This window comes from Notothenia coriiceps, unplaced genomic scaffold, assembly GCF_000735185.1.
Source record: "Notothenia coriiceps isolate Sejong01 unplaced genomic scaffold, NC01 NC01_scaffold00020931, whole genome shotgun sequence".
In the NCBI taxonomy this organism is placed as follows: domain Eukaryota; kingdom Metazoa; phylum Chordata; class Actinopteri; order Perciformes; family Nototheniidae; genus Notothenia; species Notothenia coriiceps.
In genome coordinates, this window is record NW_011353632.1 from 44,599 (window position 1) to 45,015 (window position 417).

Below are 417 nucleotides of genomic sequence, written 5' to 3' on the forward strand. Positions count from 1 at the left end.
ACTGGATGCGGTGGCTCTGCTCCAGGATCTTCATCAGGGTCTTGGTGTCGTACTCAGAGGGCTTCTTCAGCGAGGCCCCCTCAGGCAGACCGTGGGCCAACACACAGCCGGGGTCCTTCAGGATCCGCTCATAAGGCACAGGGACCAGGCTGCTCTTCCCCACGGCTTCACCTGCGGAGAGCACCAGGAGGATGTTAAGCAAGGGGGGGTTGTGGGCATTTTGAACAATGTTTTTAGCCTCTGTAGTGACAGTAAGTAAGTTTTGGCTCACATGGCAGCTGTTTCTATAAACATATGAATCATCCAAGGGAAAAATGTGGCATTCTTTAATATAAGTATGTCATTAGCACCCCATATATTAAAGTAATTGATGTTTAAGGTGTATCTTTTTGAGGTTTGAACACATTTCACACGTAA

The 417-nt window shown here is 48.0% G+C and overlaps 1 protein-coding gene across 1 annotated transcript in view; it reads right to left on the reverse strand.

Annotated features, from left to right (window-relative positions):
- The window catches only part of LOC104952993 (general transcription factor II-I repeat domain-containing protein 1-like), a 12,637-nt gene that overhangs the window by 6,399 nt on the left and 5,821 nt on the right, over positions 1-417 (reverse strand). Inside the window, exon 4 of the mRNA XM_010779909.1 lies at positions 3-171. Coding sequence (XP_010778211.1) covers positions 3-171 — 169 coding nt within the window. The remainder of the gene's footprint in view (positions 1-2; positions 172-417) is intronic.